This window comes from Microtus ochrogaster, unplaced genomic scaffold (assembly GCF_000317375.1).
Source record: "Microtus ochrogaster isolate Prairie Vole_2 unplaced genomic scaffold, MicOch1.0 UNK12, whole genome shotgun sequence".
In the NCBI taxonomy this organism is placed as follows: Eukaryota; Metazoa; Chordata; class Mammalia; order Rodentia; family Cricetidae; genus Microtus; species Microtus ochrogaster.
The window spans coordinates 6,307,576-6,328,044 of NW_004949110.1; the positions used below are offsets into that span (position 1 = coordinate 6,307,576).

At 42.2% G+C, this 20,469-nt stretch overlaps 1 protein-coding gene across 1 annotated transcript in view; it reads right to left on the bottom strand.

Moving 5' to 3' along the window:
• Atp1b3 (ATPase Na+/K+ transporting subunit beta 3) overlaps window positions 1-20,462 on the bottom strand; it is a 31,029-nt gene extending 10,567 nt beyond the window's left edge. The window contains exons 1-3 of the mRNA XM_005366670.3: window positions 20,149-20,462; window positions 3,467-3,595; window positions 567-674 (exon numbers count right to left, since the gene is read on the bottom strand). Coding sequence (XP_005366727.1) covers window positions 567-674; window positions 3,467-3,595; window positions 20,149-20,257 — 346 coding nt within the window. The 5' untranslated portion in view covers window positions 20,258-20,462. The remainder of the gene's footprint in view (window positions 1-566; window positions 675-3,466; window positions 3,596-20,148) is intronic.
• Between the last annotated feature and the right edge of the window lie 7 nt (window positions 20,463-20,469).

Genomic DNA, 20,469 nt, shown 5'->3' on the forward strand with positions numbered 1-20,469 from the left:
AGAGCAGAGCCACCAGCACAGCACAGGGGAGAAAGCTAACAGTCTAGCAAGATAGACAGTGGTGCTGGGAAAGCTTCTCCATGACTTTGGCAACTAGGGAACAACTGTGTGGCTGAGAAGGGATAAGATGGTCAAGTAAACCAAAGTTCTTACTATTTCCTCATTTGACTGTTATTATATCCATAGGAATTTGGTTAAGCCAGCTACAATAAAGACGTTGGCTACAACGCTTATTAGAGAGAATCATGTACTGGTGACTCTAACAAATGTAAGATGAGCACATTACACTCTGACACAAAGGAGCCCAGAACAGGCTGCGGTGCCAGTAGTGGGGGGCGCTTGCCCAGCATGCCAGCACCACAGGAGACTCTGATACTCAGAGGCACTGTTTACAGGACACAGATTTGCCTTCTTTCTTACAGCTGACAGTGAGTTTACTTGCAGATCCTCCCAGCTGTCTGTGTTTGAAACAGGGAGAACAAAATTGGAAAACAGACTAAAAATGCTGCTTCTCCAGGCAATTCCATGTGAAACTACAGCTCTGCCCTCTTCTAGGTCACACTTACGCTCTAGGAACCTCTTCAGGTCTGCAGTGAATTTTCCATAAGTACTTGGCTCAGACATGTCATATGTATATTCCAAGGCAGTCACTGGTTTTGGAAAAACCATGAGTCCTAAAAAAGAGACAGAGAGGGTTATTAACAGTAAGAAACTACCTTTCCTTACTTTTATTCCCGAAGGGCTGTGTGTCCACAGATAAGTTACAATTATCAACAACTCTCTATTTGGATCAAATTATGAAAAACATCTAAAAGAACTCAAATCTTTAAAACTAGTTAGACAAATTAATTAGAAACAGTCCCTAAATTTTATTATTTTCAGTTAATTATAATCATCACTCCTTCCTTTAAAACATACTGTTTTACCAGGTGCTGTGTTGCCTTTAATCCAAGCACTTGGGAGAGAGTGGCAGGTGGGCTCTGTGAGTTCAAAGCCAGTCTGGTCTACAGAGCTAGTTACAGCAGGGGTGGGGAGGGGGAAACCACCAAAGAAACACACACAAAAAATCCTGTTTTACTCTGAATTGTGTGCGCATGGGTGAGGGATGGATGGATGGATGGATGGATGGATGGATGGATGGATGGATGGATGGATGGATGGAGAGCACGCACACATGCATTCCAGAGCACACTATCAGGTGCCCCTACTCTCATCAGCTCCCACCTTATTCTTGAGCCGGTCGTTTCTCAGTGAATTTGGAATTTGTATTTTTTTCTGCTAAGCTGACTACTCAGTCAGCCTGTGGCCTTCCTGCATTCACCCTCCTCACTGGAGTTACTGGTACAAGTGGCAATGCTTGGCTTTTACTGAATGTTAGGAATCTGAACTCATGTTTACATAGCAAGTTCTCTTACCACTGAGCATTCTCCCTTGCTTTTACTTTGAACTTTCTAAACCCAGGTTTTTATCAAATACTATTTTAGGGTTTTTTGCTGCTTGCTGTTACAGATTAAACAACAAAACAGAAACTCTTGAGCATACCAGAAACTAAGAACTTAAGTATAAGCCACCAGCAGGTGCTCACCTGCTCAGTCTAAGCACTTTATCATTCAAAATACAACTATGAAAACATATTAAAGACAGTCTACTCTTTTCAGCTAAAGAGTTTCCATTTGGAACCCTGTAAATACTCTTTTCCTTCAATAAGCATTCAAGTATGTTTCTTACATACCAAATTTGGATTACAACCAGTAGTAATTTCATCAGGAGTTGATAGCCATGCATATAGAGCAAAGAAAGGGCAAACATACTTGTCTACAAAGAATAATCTGGCTTCTAACTTTAATACAAACATTTCTCATATCGAAAAACTTTGTACTAAATACACACTTGTTTATATATTTATTTACTTATTTATACTGTAAAACTACAATACAATGAATAATATTACAGAACTCTGTTTTTTTTGGGGGGGGGAGACAGGTTTTCTGTGTACAGCTTTGGAGCCTATCCTGGAACTTGCTCTGTAAACCAGGCTGGCCATGAACTCACAGAGATCCACCTGCCTCTGCCTCCCATGTGCTGGGTTAAAAGGCATTTGCTGGCACCACCCAACTTAGAACTCAGTTTTGAACACACTTTACTGTTTAGATGGTTTGTACAATGACAAACAGTTTAGCATTTCTGAGGTTAGATTAGATTATGGCTGATAATAACACAGTCATATATAACTTAGAAAGAAAATGAAATTTAAATTAGTGTAGGCAGAGGACAAAAGGTATATTAGTTGTAAACAAAAAACTAGAACAAAAAAATGGCTGTGGAAGTTGGTGTGGATTCTCTGGTAATAAAGGTCAGAACTCCTCAAAGTGGGAAAAATATGGACTAGAATGTCTCAGCATGAGTTTGAGTGGGATAACTCTGTTGGGAAGGAGGGGCTGTCCTGCTCAGCAGCATCCTTGGCTTCTACTGGCAACTACCACTCCAGTTCCAGTAACTAACAGTGACTCCAGACATTGCCAAGTGGTCCCTGGAAGACACATCAAAAGTGGCTGACAAATCAAATGTTCTACGGAGGAACTTCCCACTTTCCCCACATGCTGGGCCCACTCATTCTCCTTGCTACCTGGATTCTACTCCTCTATAGAGACAGGCGTGTCCCTGTTCTAGAAAACTTGTTACACTTGGGGAATTCCATGCACTACTTTTCCTCTTAAAACGTCATCAAGCCCAGGTCCTTACTCCCTCAGAACTTCTCTTATGGAGTTCTTTTTCACTTTTCTGAATAAATATTGATTTACTCGGCCGAAAAAGCCAGGACTAGGCTAGGGATGTAACTAGGGATGTAGCAAGTGCTAGAGAACTTGCTGAGCCTTTGTGGCGGGGGTGGGGCACAGTTTAATTTCCAGTATCGTCACACAGACACTGCCAGTTCCGTGAGGCCAACTCCTGAGGCAGAACTAGCATTCAAAAACTGTTTCAAAAGAATAACATCAGGTGAAGAAAATGTAGTTTACATAACTAATGTTTCAGGTAAGAGGGTTTTTGCTAAAAATATATTCTTTAGCATAACAGATTTTTAAATGACAGAGAACTAGGCATATAAAGAACACATTGCCTTTACTCTCTAATGTTGTCATCTTTTTTACCACTCTCATATCAACCAATTAAAACCACAGGGCATCTATTTTATCAGACTAATAGTATAACTCAAGCCAGAGCCAAAACATGTGCTTCCTCCATAATGAAGGCAGTGGGAAGGTGCTGTACACCTTCTCAACTCTTCATAAGATTCCAACTCACTTCACTAAAACATTCATTTCTGCTTATTCCCGTCAAAGGATTCAAAACTGACCAGTAAGTGACTGTAAGTATGAAGTTCATACTTACTAAGTTCACATTCCTGAACCAAGGTTTAACCATATGCTGTGATGTTTAAAATCTATGATAATGTCAACACCATTACCTGGACTAGTAATCTGGTCTCGGTATTTCGGAATCTCATCATTCAGTGTCTGGAGCATGGCCCACATTGTGAATGTGAAGAGTGCAGCCAAGAACCCATAGAAAACTAGGTAGAAGAGCAAGATCAGACCTGTAGGAGAGACAAACACAGGTGAGATGAGATATACACAGGGTCTTACACGGGCTCGAGCAAACCAACTGTTCAATGCAGGGGTGGGAGCCCATGCTTTGCCATGCACACAGCCAAGTATCCTCATATGGAGGGTACAGAAGTTGCCTAAGCAAGGGGAGCTCTGGCAAGCAGCTGCCTCTAACCCCATGAGCCCTCCTCTCATCATGTCCTTCCAGCAAAGAAGTTTTCAATACTAATTCTCTGGTTCAAAGTTAGAACTTTAGCCTAGTGGTGGAAGCACACACCTTTAATCCCAGCATTAGGGAAACAGAAGCAGGAGGATCTCTCTGAGTTCAAGGTCAGCCTGGTCTAGGACAGCCAGAGAAACACCACCACCCCCCTCAAAAAAAAAAAAAAAAGAACCAAACAAAAAACCAAGAGCTTTAAAAGTCCAGCACATGGGGGAGTGCTTCTCAAAAAGAATTTCATGCCCTCAAAACTAAGATGCTTTTAGGTGGGACAGCCTCCCCCGACATACTCAGATGTTAAAGTGGCAAGTTAAAAAACAAAAAAAACCCTCCTCTATACCTGTACTTCAGATACTTTATGTACAATACAGTTGTTACGGTTCTGTTGGTGGTGGTTTGTCGGGCGGGGGGGGGGGGGAGATTGTAGCTTTTTGGAGAGAAAAGGCTGGCCAGAAACTCAGAGACCCACCTGTTGAGTGCTGGGATTAAAGGTGTGTGCCACCACACTCCACACTCGGCTTTATGTTAACATTTTAAAGGGCGAGTTAACTTAAAGAATAACCAAGAAATGTGCAGAGAAGGAAAAAAATCATAAAGATGAAATTCAATAAAGTTTGAAAACAGTGGTTAAGTAGAGGGCTCATGCAAACACGCAGAGAAGAGGACAAGACCAGAAACAAGCACTGCACGCCAGGGCACAGCTCTGCAGCTAGGCACAAAGCACCATATGACAGATACATTTCAATACCCAAACTCAGTCCCACCCCTATAACTGGAAAACACTTAGGTCTATCCCAAGCCAATGATTTGTTTTGGGAACACCAAAAATGATCAGTATTTTTTCACTTATCAGCTACGTTCAAAGTTCTAATATTAGAAATGACTATCTTCAAAATTATATATCAGAATATAGTTGAAGTAAGTTATTAATATTTAAATGTTTTTTAAAAGTAATGGATGATGCGAGGAGAAACTAAAGAATATTCAACTCTACCGAACTGACATCTTACCCGCTTTACTCCCATCTTAATATATCTAAGTCCTCCTAAGAGGACTCCCACAGGAACAAATTCAAAGGGCTTATAAATTTCATAATAATGAAAATCTGAACATACTTATTCATCCACACCCCACAAATTGATACACAACTTTCTTCGATTCTCAAAGAACAAGATCCCAAAACAGATTATGCCCAAAGCCAGATAAACTTTCTTTACTGCAGGCCAGAAATCCACTTCAAAGGGAAATAGTCTAAGCAATGCTGACTGTCTAACAGTCTAACATTGGCTGGACTATTAATTTAGACGGCATCCTACCCTTCCTCCCAGTTACCAGACACAGAGTAAGTGGACAGAAAGAAGAGAGACAGAGATCACCTTCGGGCAGCATCGCTTCCCACCACCCACTTCGGTCCTGCTGCAGAAAAAGAAAAAAGAAAAGGAAGAAGAAAAACAAAACCAAAAAAAAAAAAAAAGGCAATCTCATGGGGTGAGTCATGTGCTACAGTGAGAAAAGAAACAGTCACTGCCTCCAGAAGAGGTCGCAGAGTGGAGCGAGCACCAACCAGTCCTAGGTGCTCACGTATGCGCTCAGGAGTGTCGCATCCTGACAAACAGCACACTGCTGCCAGAAGAGCTCGCTCGCGAAGACGGGAGAAAAGCGTTTAAAATTCATCCCAAAAGGTCTCACATCTGCAAACGTGTTAATTTCAAGGGAAAACAGTATAAATGAAACTCATGAACATGAACAACCCAAAAATCATTATACAATAAAAGATAAGTGTTAAAGCTTCACATGAGGACTTGAATTAATAAAATATATATATACAAATTTGTGCTGGGGATGTAGCTCAGTCTGCAGACTGGGTTCCTTCCCCAGCACTACATACTGGGTGTGGTGGCTCCTGCTGGTAACTCAAGGTCATCCTTGGCAACAGAGTTAGAGCTGACCCAGGATACAGGAGACCCTGACTGAACACATCCCCCCACAGTACCCTGTACCAGACACCAGGCAATGAGTTACTTCTAGCGCTTATTTGCCAAAACACAAACCTAGCACTTAAAAACTAAAGCTAACCTCTCTTATAAACATCATCCAAGACTACTCAACAAGAGTCCTGATACTTTCTCAATGTAACCATCTCTTCATCTCTGGAGGAAGAAAAAATGGCAGAAAATAAAAACAAAGTTGTAACTTGCCCCAGGACTGCAGATGGGCTGAACTCAACAACGAGGTGGTTCTACCTAGAACATCCAAAGCTCTACATCGTGCGGAGCCTTTGCAGTGTGCTGTCTGCTTGGCCTACGTACCACAGCAGCAAACAATAAACAACCATTCTATCACATGACTGATAAACACTTGCTGACTTCAAATCCTTCAAGAGACTTTAGTCATTATCCATGGGCAGAAACTAACAGTGTCGAATATGGCGGTGCATACCTGTAATCCCAGCACCCAAGGCACTGAGGCAGGACTGCAAGTGGACAGTAGCCCAGAACTCACAGCAAAATACCCCTCCAAAACACAAAGCATCACCAGGTGGCAGTGGCATACGCCTTTAGTTCTAGCACTTAAGAGGCAGAGGCAGGAGGATCTCTGTGAGTTTGAAGCCAGTCTGGTCTACAAAGCAAGCTCCAGGACAGCCAGGATTGTTACACAGAGAAATCCTGTCTCATAAAACCAAAAAAAGAAAAAAAAAACCAACAAACAAACAAAACAAAAACCCACAAAATAGCAACAACAACCAAAAGAAACTAACACGAACTTAAAAATTCTGAAGAAGCCGGTGGTGGTGCACACCCCTTTAATCCCAGCACTTGGGAGACAGAGGCAGGTGGATCTCTGTGAGTTTGAGGCCAGCCTGGTCTACATGAGCTGGTTCTAGGACAGGCTTCAAAGCCACAGAGAAACCCTGTCTCAAGAAAAAAAAAATCTGAAGAAATGGGGCTGGAGAGATAGCTCAGCAGTTAAGAGCATGTTGCTTTTGTAAAGGAACTAGGTTCAAGTCACCACACCTACAATGATGGTTCACATCTATCCTAAATTTCAGTTCTAGGAAGTACAATGCCCTCTTTTGCCCTTAAAGGGCACCAGGCAAGCTTGTGGTGCACTTGCATGCATGCAGACAAAACACACATTAAAAAAAAATCTGAAGAAATATCACGATATCACGGACAGACATGGTAAATCACACCTGTGATGTCAGCACAATGGAGGCTAGAACAGGAAGTTGTCAAAGAATCTCCATTTCAGCCAGCCTGGACTACAAAAGTGAGTTCTAGGACAACTAAGGTTACATAGCAGGACCCTGCCAGAAAGAAAGAAAAGGGAGGGCTGAAGTTTATTACTGAACAGCATTCTCTGCAAAAGCCACTCTCACTGTCCAGCAGCCCCAGTGCTACCTTCTGATTCTACTCCGGGATCACTACATCAGCATGTATGTACAACCAGAAATCCCTTCTTCAGTGGGCACTACTTCACTACCAGCCCAGACTTCTATTTCTGTTCTTAAGACGACCAATTTTCAAAATGGTTTTCTTCATTTCTGATGAGGAGACAGAGCTAGGACAGAGCTCCAGCTGGAGCCAGTGCGCCAGGACGTCTGGAAACATGGGTCTTGCTAGTTCAACCTGGCTCTAATCTAGTGTCCCACACTCAGCACCAAAAAGAAGCTAACAGTAGTACCAACCTAAGTATTCATTGTACAGAAGGAAAACTCAGAAGTCAAGGTTTGTTTTCACATTCCCATTTCCTATTGCGTGCATGTGTGAAGGCTCGTATACGGCAGGCAGGATAACTCACAGGTTCCAACTCAGGAGACATTAGCTGCTGAGAGTTGATAAGATAAAAACAAAACTCCAGCAACAAACTAGAAACGTGTGGAATGGAACTGCAGTGGGGTTTACAGCAAACATAAGGGTCAAGTCTAACCTAATCAACTGCACCTACTCTAAAAAAAAAAAACTTACTTGAGGTCTGGTTCATGTGTTATCTATACAATTAAGAAGCAAGAAATCTGGCCAAGGTTTACCCCGTCTCACAAACAGGTCCCATCCCATTCTGTCTCTTTGATTCAGCTCTAACTGTAAAATGTAGTCCTGCTACCAGGTGAATACAGGCCTTAGATGCTCCACCAGAAAGCTGGGTCCCAGCTGTGTCTTGGAAATATTTTGCTCCTTATCCTCAGCTTCCATCCTTCACTAGAAAAACCCAACAGAACTAAGGAAAGTTGTACGGTTTCTCTCAGGTACTGTGGTCAGGGCAAGCCTCCAGCACATCTGCTCATACCCTCGGAGCCACTAAGATACAGCTTAGTTTGTACTGAGTCTCATCTTTTAGTGACACTAGACTGAATCCTAGCCTGCTCTAGGGACTCAATTTACAACCCCCTTCTTCCTTTTCTGACAGTCAACTGAGTTCAACATCCCTAAACCGTTGGGATGTGGGTCAGCCCTCATTCTGAAGCCAGGGATCTAACTTCATCAGCATAACAAAGACGACAGAAAATCCCAGGGTTCTAAAGATCCCGTCAGAAATGGAATAAAGACAAGTTCTTCAACATAGACCACAAGCTTCATCAAAACTGGACACACACTACCAGCCCAGAGGGCTGGGCAAGAGTATGCAAGCCAGCCTGGGCTACAGTGAGACACTGGCTCAAAAAAGACCAAACGGAAACAAAAGCAGCCCTGAGTACACACCCTCAGCATTTTGAGCCTTATGATTTGGTTCACTACTTTGCAAATTTTCTAGTTACCCACAGGAATCTGACATGAAAGACAGCTCAGAAGATTCTGGGATCAGAAACTTTTCCTTGATAAATAACCATTCTGTTTATAGTCTTAATTATTTTAAGGCAGAGGCAGGTATGCTTTTCAAAAAAAAGAGTAATTATATTAGGTCACACAAAGTTTAGAATGTTTAGTATATCTGGATTTTAATTTTCTGTTCTGACAGTTTCATACATGTACACTTTGTACCCCACCCACCTCCTCCCCCGTGTCCTCTTTCACGTAATGTATTGTAGCACAGTCTGCTGCAATGCTGACCAGTCTGTAAGGTCTTGTGCAAGCTATTAGAATTTAAACAAAAAATAAATGAAATAAAATAAGAAAAAAAAAAAGAAAAACCTAAAAACAAAAGTAGAATGTTACTAGAATATGGTTTGCCACTGACATTCAAATGTACTATACAGTTAAACTGTTTCTAGTATGTCCAGATTTATACAACTCTATTGCAATACATTTAAAAATATTTCAGCAAGATCTCCTACAGCCCCCCTCATACTCATCCTCATTCTTTGTCTTCTACCTCACCAGGCTCAAGCAAGCATAATTTTCTAAAAATGTCTCATAAAGAGAATAATTTCTTTCAAGGACACCCGTATCTAAACATGTCTGAGCATTTCGGCCCTCTCTGTGGCTATTAGTCCACTGTACTAATATCATATACATCTCACTGACCCTTGAGCTACATTACAAACTTCACTAGAATATTCCCACAAGATGTGCTGGATATCAGTTTCATTTCTCTTGGGTATGTATCTCTATGTTCAATGCTGGGTCACATGTACTTCTATGCTTAGTGAGGTCCTCGCCCTCACTGCTGCAGGTCAGACCAAGGAGCCTGTGGTGCTGATAAGTACTCTACAGCTAAGATATACCTTCAGTTCTGTTTAGCACTTTAATTTATTGATCTGTGATGGGGACAGATGTCAGGCCTGTGCATACCTGATTACATGAAACTCTGACTCAAATTAAAAGAGACGTAGCATTAGAGGTAGGAACCTCCATGACTTTGTGTGGATTCAAATTTTGTACTCCTGTTGTGTACACACACACACACACACACACACACACACACACACAAAGCCCCACAATCATGAAGACTTTAATGTATCTTTGCCAAATGTCCAGAAACAAAGAGATATCAAGGACAGAAAGTATTTTTCTTTCTTTCTCTTTCTTTCTTTCTTTCTTTCTTTTTTTTTTTTTTTTTTTTGTGTTTTTCGAGACAGGGTTTCTCTGTGGCTTTGGAGCGTGTCCTGGAACTAGCTCTGTAGACCAGGCTGGCCTCGAACTCACAGAGATCCGCCTGCCTCTGCCTCCCGAGTGCTGGGATTAAAGGCGTGCGCCACCACCGCCCGGCCAGAAAGTATTTTTCAAAAACAATCAAGTTGCCTAAGATACAGACAGAGCTTTGGGGTCATCAAAAAACACACTCTTCAAATCTAAGAGCATCTGTTCATAAACTAGCCATGAACTAAATGAAAATCAAGTGGGCTAGAGGTGTAGCTCAGGGATAAAACTCCTATTCAACAGGTGTGAGGCCCTCAGTTCAATCCCTGGCATCTCTTGTACCCACAGAAAACTATTTTTTTTTTAAATTTTTACTAAAAAACAAAGCAGGCATGCTAGCACATGTCTGTAATCTCAGGCCTTAACCTGAGGCAAGAGGATCAGGGGTTCAAGATCATCCTTGGTTACATAGTTTGAGGCCAGCCAAAGCTACATATGATCCTGTTTTAAAAAATTAAAATAAACTAGGCATGGTGGCGAACGCCTTTAAATCCCAGTACTCAGGAACTCAGGAAGCATAGGCAGGTGAATCTCTGGGAGTTCGAGGCCAGCCTGGTCTACAGAATGAGTTCTATGACAGTGAGGGCTACATAGAGAAATCCTGTCTCAAAAAATCATGTGCCGGCCGGGTGGTGGTGGCGCACGCCTTTAATCCCAGCACTCGGGAGGCAGAGGCAGGCGGATCTCTGTGAGTTCGAGACCAGCCTGGTCTACAGAGCTAGTTCCAGGACAGACTCCAAAACCACAGAGAAACCCTGCCTTAAAAAAAAATAAATAAATCACGTGCCAACTCCACACACATACATATTAAAAATGATTTAATAAAGAGTTAAAAATGTATTGACTAAAAGAAAGAAAGACGAAAAGCTGTCAAGTTTTTAGTTAGTTGAAGAGTAAACTGGGCTGGAGACATAGCTTAGATTTTAAAGCACTGGTCTAGCACCATGAAGTTCAGGCTTCAATTCCTAGCACAGCCAGGGTGCCAGGGGCTGTAATCCAGCACTCTATGAAGGTAGGAGGATGAGGAGTTCAATTATCCCAGACTATTTTTAGCCTGGGCTATAAAATCTTGCTTATATTTGGGGTGGGGTGATGTACAACAAACAAACAAATAATATTTGTTGTTGTTGTTTTAGTTTTTTGAGACAGGGTTTCTCTGTAGCTTTGGAACCTGTCCTGGAACTAGCTCTTGTAGACCAGACTGGATTCAAACTCACAGAGATTTTCCTGCCGCCTCTGCCTCCCGAGTGCTGGGATTAAAGGTGTGCACCATCACCGCCTGGCTAACCCCCCCCCCATCATTCTTTTTTTTCTAAGACTTACTTATTAATTATGTATATAGGGTTCTTCCTACATGTTTGCCTTCAGGCCAGAAGAGGGCACCAGATTTCATTATTGATGGTTGTGAGCCACCATGTGGTTGCTGGGAATTGAACTCAGGACCTCTGGAAGAGCAGTCAGTGCTCTTAACCTCTGAGCTGTCTCTCCAGCCCCCCCCCCCTGCAAATCATCCTTAAGACTTAATTAGGTAGAAAGACAGATATAAAACCTGGGCTACCCCCAGAAAGAGAAACTGGGGAGAAAGCACAGCACCCACATGGCAGCTCCAATTCTTTCATCTGACCTCTTTAGGCACCAGGCACGCGCGAACACAAATGCAGGCAAAACACATACATTATAATAATGAACAAACAAGATGGGATAAACTGGGCATGGTGGCTGTGGTTGACTCATGCCATCACTTGGTGGGAAGAAACAGACAAACTAAGTCTGGGGCCAACTTGATCTGCATACCCAGTTCCAGATCAGCCAAGGCTTAATAGTGAGACCCTGTCTCAAAAAACAAAAACAAAACAAAACAAACAAAAAAAACAACCCAGTGGAATATAGTTCTGTAGTACAGCAATTACCTAGCGTGAGCAAAACTAAGTTCAATTTCCAATAACAAACACAACACACAGTAAACTAAAAAATAGAATTCAAATATTTAAAAAGAAAAGCATAAACAGCTACAAAGATGTACAGTAAGAACAACTCAGGCCTATGAACAAGAAACTAAGTGGGGGTTGGCAAGATGGCTCAAAGGGTAAAGGCTTGCTATGAGTCAAGCCCTACAACCTGAGCTCAATCCTCAGAACCTATGGTAGAAAGACAGAACCACCTCAACAAAGGTCTTCTAACCTGTACATGCAGAACACAAATAGTAAATAAAACTTAGAAAAAGCAATCTATAAATCTCCACACTACAGAATTTTATGCAGTTATTCAGAAGAATTAAACAAATCTACATATTCTGGTATTGAAACACAGGCAAGTCATAGTAAATAGAAAAAAATCCCAAACTCTACCTCTTCATATAAAAGTAGAAAAGAAAAGGAAGGGTTGATGGAAAAACGGAAGTTTTTTTTTAAAAAAATTTATATTTCTTATGCACACTGGTGTTTTGCCTACATGTCTGTGTGAGGGTGTTAGATCTTGGAGTCATAGGCAGTTATGAGCTGCCAAGTGGATGCTAGGAATTTCAAACCCAGATCTTCTGGAGGAGCAGTCAGTGCTCTTAACTGCTGAGCCAGCTCTCCAGCCCTGAAAACTGAAATTTCTTTAAGAAACATACTGGTGATGACATTTCAATCAGTATTATTTACAAATGTACAGGCAAGCTGAATGAAATTTAACAGTGAACACCCAGAATCCCAGTCTTCAGTTAACATTTACCTTACTGTGTCTAGTTTCTGAATGCAGTTCAAACAGCAGATGTCAATGCCCTTCAGCCCCCAAACAACTCACCATCCTAATAGCTAAAGTTGACGGAAAGTTTACAGATCATTACATTTGACAAAATTCGTTCACCTCTACGACCCCAACTCCTACTGAAGAGATAACCTCAAACCATCCCAGCAGATCTCTATTCCCACTGCTCTAGACTCAGCCTCCGTTCTGCACATTTTCACAGCATGCAAATAAAATCATCTAGTATGTATTTTCTTCAGTGAAGCTTTCCCAATGAAATTATGAGGGCTTTTGTTTGTTTTTAAAATATACAGTCTTATGAGTAGCTCTGGTTGTCCTAGAAATCCCTATGTGTACCAGGCTAGCCTTAAACTGCCAAATGTTGGAATCAAAGGCATGTGTCACCACCACACTCAGCATTATCCATGTCTTGTATGGCATTAATACATTTCTTAGTTGAGTTGTACTCCACCGTGCAGGCATACCAGTTTGTTTGCCTATTCTCCTACTGACGGACACCTGGGCTTTTTCCAGTTTAGAGCTATTACGAACACAACTACTATGCACATTCTTGTTACAAGTGTTTTTGTGGATATGTTTTCATTTCTCTTGGGTAAACACATAGGAGAACTGCTGGGTTGGGATGTAAGTGTATATTTGCTTTTATAAGAAGCTGTCAGACTTCTTCTACCCAAAATAGATACATCAAGTATCACATGTTTAAAAGCACTAACACAGATAATAGTGATTGCCCAGGGAAACTGATGGTAACAAGGGACGTACTGAGTATGGATATCTATTTGTTAAATTGCAAACAAGTGTGTTGTTACATGAGCGTAGGAACCCAAGAGTCTATATGCCATTCAGACCAGTTCAAATTATTTTTTTCTTCCATGCCTTCTTTTGGGAATAGAGGGCTGAGACAGTCTCACACAGCTCAGGCTGGCCTTGAACGTCTGGTTCTCCTGCTGGTGTCCCAATCTCTAGGGTTACAGGTGTGCACTCCTGAGCCTGGCCCACTTCAAAATTTCTTGAGTCAGTCTACAATGACCACTTTTATGTCTAGAGTCAACAGACGCAACTCATTTTTGTAAATCAAATACTGAGAAGGCAGACACACAATTGTCATCCACTTGGAGTAACGGTAAAGCCACAATAGGCACCATGTAGCCAGCAAAGCCTACACACTCATTTGGTCCTTCAGTGTTTGCTGCTTCCTGGCTGAAAGCATCCAGACAGGCTCATACAGTGACGTCTGAAATTCCGTGCCCTTTCCCCTTTATCAAGGTCCAGAGGCTCTTCAAAGAGAATCTAAGCTTAGATACAGATGTGGAACTGGAACTTAGGTCTGGATTCTGTTCCAGTATGATCTTCTCAGTGGACTCCTGAGAGAAATCAAGTATTATACATACACCATGTCTTGTATGTTCACCCTTATTATGATGCTAGAAACTTCAATATCAGTGAGAAATTTAGTGGAACACAGTAATCTGGCTGACTGAATTATGCCTTCTTGTACAATGAACTACATCAAACTTTCAGTATAGATCTAAGTGACTAACTCAATGCTCTCTCAATATCACTTCCAGGACTAAATGAATCACAAGCTGAACTTTGCTCATCCCAAAAAACACACTAGATGCTACAGGACATAAATGCAGCTGTAAATTCCGCATTATGGAACACACACACATCAGGTTTATAGTATTAGAAACAAGAGGTATTATTTTCACTTAGAGCACATCAGAAGGCTTGAGGCAGTTTTGACATGCAAAAGAAGTCACACAAATAGGGAGAACTAATATGCAGAGAATGAACAGTATGGGGAAAGGAATAAGCTGGCCATTCCGGACCAAGGAGGCCTTGAGAGCAGTGCATACAACCACAAAGAGGTAAGTGTGAGACCACATGAAGACCACAGCGAGGCAGCTTGCTTATGACAATATAAAAAGCCCATGACTAGACAGACATGCACACCGTGGATCCCTATACAAAGACACCATGGCTGCTGGGATACACCTCACAAGGCAGCACACAAAGTCTGCTACATAGGTAATTTTTTTAAAAAAAAGCTGGCAGTCATTTATGCCGGTAATCTAGCACTTTGGAAGCTAAGGCGGCAGGACTGCCTCAAGTTCAAGTCTTCACAGTAAAACTGTCTTTAAAAAGGAGGGCGAGGGAACAAGGTGACTTAGTGAGTGGGACCCACAACGGTAGGAGAGTCAGCTCTCACAGGTTGTCTTGAGACTTCTCCATGTGCACTGTTGAAATACGCACATGCACAGACACACTGAAATGAAGCACAGTTACTTAATATATTAACTAAGCGTTAAGAAGATAAAGTCATTCTCCTTAAACACAGAATGACAAAATCAGCTATTTATATGTTAGGTATTATAGGCTTTAAACTTTTATTTACATATAGGAAAACAGACTATTAGAATGCCATCAGCAATTACATGAAATGGTTAGAGACCAGCAGTATTTCTATTTTAAAAATCATCACAATGCAAATATCGGAAAACAATAAATTTATCTTTCAAAAGTAAATGTTTTGGGAGCTGGAGAGATGTCTAAGAAGTCTAAGTCTAAGATGTCTAAGAAGAGCACTGGCTGCTCTTCCAGAGTACCTGGGTTTGAATCCAAGCAATCTCATGGCAGCTCACAACCATCTATAATTTCAGTTAGAGGAATTCGACACCCTCCCCGACCTGCAGGGGTGCCAAGCACACACAGGGTGCACAGATATGCATGCAGGCAAAACACTCATACATAAAAATAAAATCTAAAAAAAATTTAAAAACAGTAAATGTTAAAATAAGTAACATTTTTTTGCATAATCAGTGTTTAAATAACTAGTACTTAATCAAATGCAATGATAAACCATTGCAAAATTATTACTGTAGGAAGGCCTTTGTTTTGTTTTTCTAAGACAAAGTCTTACTATGGTGCCCTGGCTGTCCTTAAACTCAATATGTACACTAGGCTGGCCTGCAACTTAGAGCAATCCTCCCGCCTCTGTAATTCCATCTCCAATTTCCAAATAATGGAATTACAGATGTGAGCTGCCATGTTAGCCTATAAATGGTTTTAAAAATAAAATAAAACCCACCTATTAGTACAGTTTAATTCTGATAAAAAATTCAGAAATCAATTTTGGGGAGGGGGAAAAAGCAAACTATTTGGGAGTGAGGTTCTTTAATAACATTAAAACACATATGGTCAACTGGGCAGTAGGGGCACACACCTTTAATCCCAGCACTCGGGAGACAGAGGCAGGAGGATCTATGTGAGTTTGAGGCCAGCCTGATCTACAGAGAGAGTCACAGGACAGGCTCCAAAGCTACAACAAGAATACCTGTCTCAGAAAAAAACAAAAGAAAACATCAACAACAAAAATAAAACAAATAAACAAAAGCAGATCCGGTCACTATTACAATGACTCCTGTAACCTGCTTCCTTCATCCACCACAGGTCTACTTTCTGGACAGTTTAGGACTGACGTCTTACTCCTGTTGGGTGACACTTCAGTACATGCCCTTATAGGGTGCTGCCCCTCCCGCATTTATAACCTGCACACAAGGTAAGGTAAGTCTTTTTAAAGTGCCTGTATGTATAGTTTCACAAAGGACCTACTTACTGAAGACCATCACCTCATAAAGCTACATAACACCTGAATGATAGCCAAACTTGCCTTCTCTACAATTAGACAACTAACTAGTCTCTTGAGCAGAGCATGTGCTAAGGCGGGACCCAGAAAGGAAGCAAGTGGTTGCCAAAATGGCACTTCACAAATCTATTATGAATGAAAAGGGCATCTGAACATGATGACATTGGCTAGTTATGAACCAGAATTTATGTGGTTATGCTTAGTAATCAGAATCTTGAGTTGTAAGTCAATATTAATTTACAACATTTATCAATAGACAACCTAGATAACAATGCCCCAAGTTTATCTTTATAATGATACCATGCCAGGCATAATTTACAAAATAGAACCTCTAATCTGGACTCTGCCCTCTCACTAACTCACTAAGTGATTTTTCTCACCTACGTCTTGAGTACAATTCCTGCTGAAAACACATTTCTTACATTACAGTATTTGATGCCTAATGTAAATTAATTTTTTTTACATAGTGTATCATACATACAAAATATAGAAACAATAAGAAACAACTCTTCCTTGGATATATTTTTGTTATTACATTCCATAATTGAATGTTAATTGTAAATCAGATGTGGTAACAAATGCCTATAATCTCAGCACTCAGGAAGTGGAGGTGGGAGAGCCTGAATTGAAGTCAGCAGGATTCAAAACAACCAAATAAATTTAACTGCAACTCATGGCACACTGCCTACCTTAATACTAGATGACAGCCAAGTCTCAGCACATTAGCTCTAATTGTACTTAATTCACAAGATCAGCCACCAGGCACCAACATTTTTGTTCTGTTTCGTCAGAAGCGGCTGTGTGCTCACTGTTCAGCTTGAGAGAGTAGCTCTAGGTATACCTCAATCCCCACACTTGAGAGAGTAGCTCTAGGTATACCTCAATCCCCACACTGCTACTCAGAAGCTTCAGATAGCTGTTTTCAATACAGTAATGTGATGCAATAAGCAAAATTTTCATTTTCTAAAATGCTTACAGTAAAATTACAGGCAGAATTTCTCTGTGTTAACCACCCTGGCTGTCACTTTGTAGACCAGACTGGCCTCGAACTCACAGAGATCCTCCTGCCTCTGCCTCCTGAGTGCTGTGATTAAAGGCATTCACTACCACAACCAGTGCAAAAAAAAATTTCTTAAATATTTTTAAAGTATCTAATGTACTTATAGGCTACATCTCATATCAAGATGGAACATACTGCAGACCTAAGAAAAATAAAACCAGAAAACTGTGGACATCTTTATAAAGTCTCAGGAAGCCTTTATACAAAACAGACAGAAACTTTACAAAGGATAAAAATGTTTTTTTTTTTAACTACTACCTGCATTAAATTTATGGAGGTGTGGAGACACAACTAGAAATATACATATATAAGAGGTTTTTGTTTTTTAGAAATGTAAAAGCAATCACAAGGTAAGAATAGCCTCAGTGTTGAGGGTAAAACACCATTACATCCTTGGTGGGAATATACTCTGACAACTGCCAGGAACGCACCATGACAACATGCTTTCAAACTCTAAAGATTTTTATGAGCAGCCTAGAAATCCCACAAACTGATCCCAAAGAAATAAATTTGGAGAACTGTACATACACAAGGGGAGGAGGATGAAGAAAGAACCAGTACATATGGGGGAAGACTATTTACACAGTGGGATATGAGTCAAGTAAATAAATTAATAAAACTGGTGACAGAGATCCTTTTAACATGGCAAGGTGTTTACAAATACTTAGAATCTGAGTCTACGGTTATTATCTCTTTTGGCTTTTAAAAAATGAAACATCACATAAATTGTAGAAAGACGTACCAGAATGTTAATGGTGGATCAGGCAGCTGGATCATACAGGGCTTTGATGATTTTAAGTAAAAAGCACCCCTCTTGGCAGAGAGCCCCAAAGGCACATACATGAGTCTGGGTGTAGGAGCCCTTCTCCACAGCACACTCAAGAGTCTAGGTCCATGGCCTTGAAGGCTGAGAGCGGATTTTAGTCTCCTCCCACCCACATTTCCTTAAAAGAATGCCCTTGTGCTGGAATCTTCAACCACCCCTGCCACTCTGCACTGGCTCACAATTCCCTCAATAAACTCGAAATCTACTATTTGAGCATAAGGGTAATAAATGCTGATTCCGTAAAGAGGTCTTGCCTAATTCTTCCAAAGCTAATCCCAACTTTATTTTATGTTCCACTACAACCCTTATACCTTGCCCAATTCTAGATACTTTGTATGTTATCTATTTAAGTGCATATTATCAAGGAGATCTATATGCTAAAATAAAGATTAAAACAGCACTGTCTGAGCTACTCTGATGTTCACTCATGTAAGTGACTTGAGACGAGAACTACCAAAAGTAAGTCTGAGATCAGTCTGGGCTACAGTGAGAGCCTGCAGAAACCCTAGCGAGGTAAAGATACTCAGTGCTGGAAATGAGAAAGGCAGACAGAAAGGCAAAAGGTAATCTACAAGATAAATCGCTCTCCACCACCCCAGATCGCTTCAGTTGGAAGTACATGCCAGAAACAAGCAATAATCATCATTCTCTCTTTAACTCTGGGTGGAAGGCTGATTTCCTTTGCTCGTAGTGAGCTCCCAAGAAAAGATAGCAATTTAAATAAAAATTGTACATAATTACTGGGCAGTTAGGCAAGGCATCTGTAAGATAATACAACCACTGGACTGGGATTAAAGGAGACTGGGCTGTTTTCTTGGCCCCGTAGAATATGTAATTTTACATAGGCAAAATCACAACCTCCGGGTCTCATTTTCCTCATTTCTGAAGTGGAGGCTGGAAATTTAAAAAAACAAAAAACAAAAAAACCCCAAAACACTCTTCCAGGGCCCCTTTCAGCTTGTGACAGGAAAGTCGCCTTCCACCCTGCAGGAGCTCACTTCAAGTTATTTTTCTGAGCCACAGTTCATTTACCGTCTTTAAGCTTCTCAAATAAAATACCATGCCCCAACGGTTCTCAGCTCTAGAAATCTATTCTTGCTCGGAATGAGAAAAAAAAAAGTCAAGGTACATTAACAAGATACTCTTTAAAAGGATTAAAAGGATTTCAAAAAGATAAAATTGTTGAAGTATAAAGGCAATAATGGAACACACTTGTTCACTTTCTCTAACATTTTTTTTGAACAAAAAAAGGCACCTCACGACCGCACAACACCCAGAAGATGGATTCACTATATCTTTTTAAAACAATGAGTTCGCGCAGAGAAAAGCTGCTAACATTCAACCATCACCAAATGTTTTGAAGGCGAGGGGCGGGCACGCGCGGGGGTGGGGGGGGGTGTTTAGACAGGACTGCCTTTCCCCAAAGCAAAATCCCCAAGATAGAAAAGTGCTGTGACCTCCTAGCACGAAGAAACCCTCTCCGAGCCGGCCTTTCTCGGTCGGAATTCCAGTGCGTGTTCGCGGACAATGTGCCCCAGTGATTAAGTCCCCGTCACGCGTCCCTGCAAGCCACCCACCCACCCACGCACACACACACATACACACACACACACACACACACACACTCCCGGCGCTCGCCCGCACTCTCCCGGGTGTCCGGGTGGCAGCGTCGCCGAGTCACAAGATAGCGGGCAATGGAAATTTCCTCTCCCCAAGCAGGCGAGGGGCAGGTCCGGCTTCCCCAGTCGGCGCGGCCCGGGCCTCCAGGGCGCGCTCCCCACAAAGGAGGCCTGGCCGGGCCGGCGGGTCCCGTTTCCGGCGCCGCTCGCGGCGGGAACCGGCAGCACGTGCGCCCCGCTCGGGCCGGGGCAGCGGCCGCCCAGCCACGGAGCAGGGGCCCCCAGGCCGCGGGCAATGAATGGGGCCGTCCGCTGAGCCGCCCGCCCCGCCGCGCGCTCACCCCAGCTTTTGGCGGTGCGCCCCAGGAACTCTCCGCTGGTCGGGTTGTAGATGAACAGCTTCCACTCGGCCAGGCTCTGATGGAAGGACTTCTTCTCAGTCTTCGTCATGGTGGGCGTGCGGCAGGCGAGGCGAACCGAGGCCGAGGGACTGGAGACGACGAAGGGCTCGGCGGCGCGTCCCGGCGACGGCAGCGGAGGCGCAGCCCAACGACTGCGGCAGAGGACTGCAGGGCCGGGGCCAACTCTCCGTTACCAAACCACTCGAGCCGACTGAGCCGCGCCGCGCCGGGCGGCCGCTGGGGCCGCGGGAGCCTGACGTC